The 3554-nt window shown below is 37.3% G+C and overlaps 1 protein-coding gene across 2 annotated transcripts in view; it reads left to right on the top strand.

Annotated features, from left to right (window-relative positions):
• Nucleotides 1–600: 600 nt before the first annotated feature.
• Nucleotides 601–3554, top strand: part of SRP54 (signal recognition particle 54kDa) — an 11880-nt gene continuing 8926 nt past the window's right edge. Inside the window, exons 1-3 of one of the 2 annotated variants that reach the window (XM_010009764.1) lie at nucleotides 601–708; nucleotides 2188–2279; nucleotides 2851–2935. In XM_010009764.1, coding sequence (XP_010008066.1) covers nucleotides 631–708; nucleotides 2188–2279; nucleotides 2851–2935 — 255 coding nt within the window. In that variant the 5' untranslated portion in view covers nucleotides 601–630. The remainder of the gene's footprint in view (nucleotides 709–2187; nucleotides 2280–2850; nucleotides 2936–3554) is intronic. The other variant, XM_010009765.1, reaches the window with a different exon arrangement.

Here is a 3554-nt window from a genome sequence, read left to right on the forward strand (position 1 = left end):
AATTGTGTCTGTAGTAAACAAAAATAGGCTGGTTTAGAAAAACAAAACAACCCACAACAACCTTCCCCTCCTCCCAAACGTTAAAAAATACAATGTGAATTTTGCTTATTAAAGTTGAAGCATGTTTGAGGGGTTACTGGAGTGGGAAATTTGGTTTGATTTAGTGTAAAGTAGATAAAGTAGAACCAGTCAATAATGTTCAATTTTGATAGCAAAATATTTTGCAGGGTGTGGAGCTTCTAGGCTGTTCTGCTTGGTTTTATTCTGTCCTGTAGCATATTGCTGATAAGATAAAAAGCAGTTAGCACTCTTTCTGGAACTCTGACTAGACTGTTTTTTCATAGTGAACTCGATGCACAAATATTCCAGACAGTGAAATGCTTCCTAATAGCAGTGTGCTGTCTCTATTTGCAAGCAGGCCATCAGGATAGACTAAAATTAGCTTCAGGCCAATATTTCCTAAAAATAACTCTGAAAAAGTAAAACTTGCGTACTTTCTGGAATGCGAAGCAGGTTTCTTAACCCAAAAGATACTGGAATAATTACTTTGAAGGCATAGCTTCAACTTGTTTTAAATTCAATTTTTAATTGTTTTCCAGATTCTTGTAAGTTGTACTTGAAGCCGCCAAAATGGTTCTAGCAGATCTTGGAAGAAAAATAACTTCAGCATTACGCTCGCTGAGCAATGCTACGATTATCAATGAAGAGGTATGTAGTATGCATATGTGATGGTACTAACGTTTAGAAAGCAAAGTTCTGAGAAGTTCTCAAAGGCTGATGAGAAGCTTGAAATAGGTTGATATTATCTTGAGGTGCTTTTCTCTCCAGTAAAATTTTCAGCTACAGGCTTTAACCCCCTGATATTACAGCCAAAACTTAGAACCAGATGTAGACATGTAATAGACGTGTATAATCACCTCAGGCACTGTGAGTCCCATGGTCAGAGGGTTCTTGAGTGTGGTGGCTGTACTTACAGAGATTAGCGTTCTGAGGAGGTAACACGAAGGAGGCAATATGTGCCCAAGGTTGGATGGAAGGTAGGCTGTGAGACTACAGAGAGTGCTCTGATTTATGCATGTGTGTGCAGTTAGACTGTGGAGATGGCTGTGAGAAGCTGAAGTGTGGAAGAACAAATAGCTTTCAATGTGAACTTTGCTGTCTGAAATGTGAGGATTATGTTTTTTGCTGCCTTTATACTCAAGCCAATGCAGTATGTGGTTCTGGAAGCTGTTTGTCTTGGAATAGTCTGTTGGTTTTGTTTTTGTTTGGTTTTTTTGTTTGGGTTGTTTGTTTTTTTTTTGATTAAGGGTTTGAAATTATAAATGTTTTCTGTTATATGGACTGAAAAGCAGGATGGAAACTCATTGATGTGATGGTTTAGGATGGCCTCTGAGTAAATAAATTGTTAGAAACTTCTTTTTGGGTAGGCAGACAGGTGGCTTAAAGTAGCTAAAAAGTAGGCTTATCAAGGGTTGTAGAGTTGGAACTTGTGCGCAGAGGAAAGATTTTAACAGATCTCAAGCTGGGAGACAGCAAACCCTTAACTGAATCTAACATTGCCCAATTTTGTTTGTTGTTTTCAGCAGTAGCCACTTTTCTCCTGCAAGAGCTCAAACTGTGCAAATGAAACCATTTATGCAGGTGTTGCTTTCAAAAAAAATCTTTCTGTTCAAAACTTTTCACTTTGAAAAGTCTCAGAACCACTAAGTCGGGTTCCTAACTGAGGCACCTGTTTGCCTAAAAGACATACCCCAGAGCAGCAGTCCAGTTTCTGAGAATGCAGATAGCCGTGTGTCCATTTTTGCATTCAGGGATACTTTTATTTACACAGATTGTGTTAAGAGATTCTTTTGTAGCTTTCTGTTACAGCTGACTAGGGAGTACCTGTAGAACTTGCTACCATGCAAGCTGCTGTTGTCCTTAATGCAATAGGAAGTGTTCTGTGTTACTTTGTTATAGTGTGCATACTACAAATTGAGGTTCCTTCTTTTCCAGTATTACCCTTTCAAGTTTAAATTGCATTTACATAGGAACAAATGCATAGACTTTTTTTCTTTGTGGCAGTCAGTATGATAGGTCTGCATGTATTTAATTTGTAAAAGCCTTGGTTATGTGGTAAATACTTTCACATCTTGTTTTGGACTAATACTGTGTATTGTAAAACTATTTTTCTTTTATACTCCAAAGGTTTTAAATGCTATGTTAAAAGAAGTATGTACAGCATTACTGGAAGCTGATGTTAATATTAAACTTGTGAAGCAACTCAGAGAAAATGTCAAGTAAGTAAAACAGTCAAAATGCTTAAACTTCTAATGCTTGTAAAAGCTGTAATTCAAGGTTACAGAAGAATAGCTTCTAACTTTATATGGTTTTCTTAGACACGCACAGTTTAACAGGAAAATACAGTTTTAAACTAAATGTCTAGCCAGTTTCCTTAAAAGAATCTTCATGAAGTTTAGCCAGTTATTGTTAGGCTTGTTTCAAAATAATGTTGCTGTCATCAGTTGAATGGTAGGATAAACAAGTTCTTTGTTACTTCCTAGACACCCCATCTTCACATGTTCTGTGCTGGATATAAGTAGATCTGTGTATAAGACCAGTACTGTTGGTTGGCTATTATCAGATGTGTAATTCAAGTAGATGCAAGTTTGAAAGATGCAAGTATTTTAGAAACCCATTTTTTTGTCCTGCATACAAAAGTAACATTTCAAGTGCATGTCTACTTAAATAGTCCTGTCTGAAAACTCAAGGCAAATTGGAGTGCTGTTCCAGTCACAGAGACTTCATTTATGACTAGATTAAAGTGATGCTGTAAGTTATGCTAGTGTCTCATGGTTTTCCTAAACTCAGGTCTGCGATTGATCTTGAAGAAATGGCATCTGGCCTTAATAAAAGAAAAATGATTCAGCATGCTGTCTTTAAGGAACTTGTTAAGGTAGGACTTCAAAACTCTGTATTACGTCACTTTCCTTGTACAGCCTGGGCTTTAGAATCAGTACAGTAGCAGGCCAAGCATTAAGATTATTGTGTGGTACCTGCAGTTACATTTATTGTTGTAAGGCTTCTTACTATTGCAAACAGTAGTATTCTTCTGATTGAAGCTACTTCCTGGGAATCAATCCGACTAACTTCATATTAAGCTTCAAGTTCAGCTGTTCTTAATCTTCAATTGAAATTTAAAGACAAAATAAGGGTAAGGTATGATTAGCTTCTGGACTGTCTTTGGTTGTCCCAGAAACACACCTTTGCTACCCTAATAAAGATTTGCTCAAACTACTTAGAAGCCTTTGAAAAAGTGTTAATTAACAACCCGGCAGTTCATGGCAGGATCTTTCTTTAATCTCCCTGCTGGGTCAAATCAGTATCTGGGTATCAGTATTCCTTCCTTTTTCCAGTTAACAGTGCAGTCTTTTGTTCTTCTTTGGTCTGTGCCCACCCATATAATGGATCTCTGGAACATATGTACCTTCTATTTGTTTGAGAAGTGAGGCAGCAACCCTAAAAAGTCATCTTTACTGTAGGATTCTCATCGGAAGAAGTCCGTCTGGAGCCGT

The sequence above is a fragment of the Nestor notabilis genome, unplaced genomic scaffold, assembly GCF_000696875.1.
Source record: "Nestor notabilis isolate BGI_N333 unplaced genomic scaffold, ASM69687v1 scaffold34662, whole genome shotgun sequence".
Classification (NCBI taxonomy): domain Eukaryota; kingdom Metazoa; phylum Chordata; class Aves; order Psittaciformes; family Psittacidae; genus Nestor; species Nestor notabilis.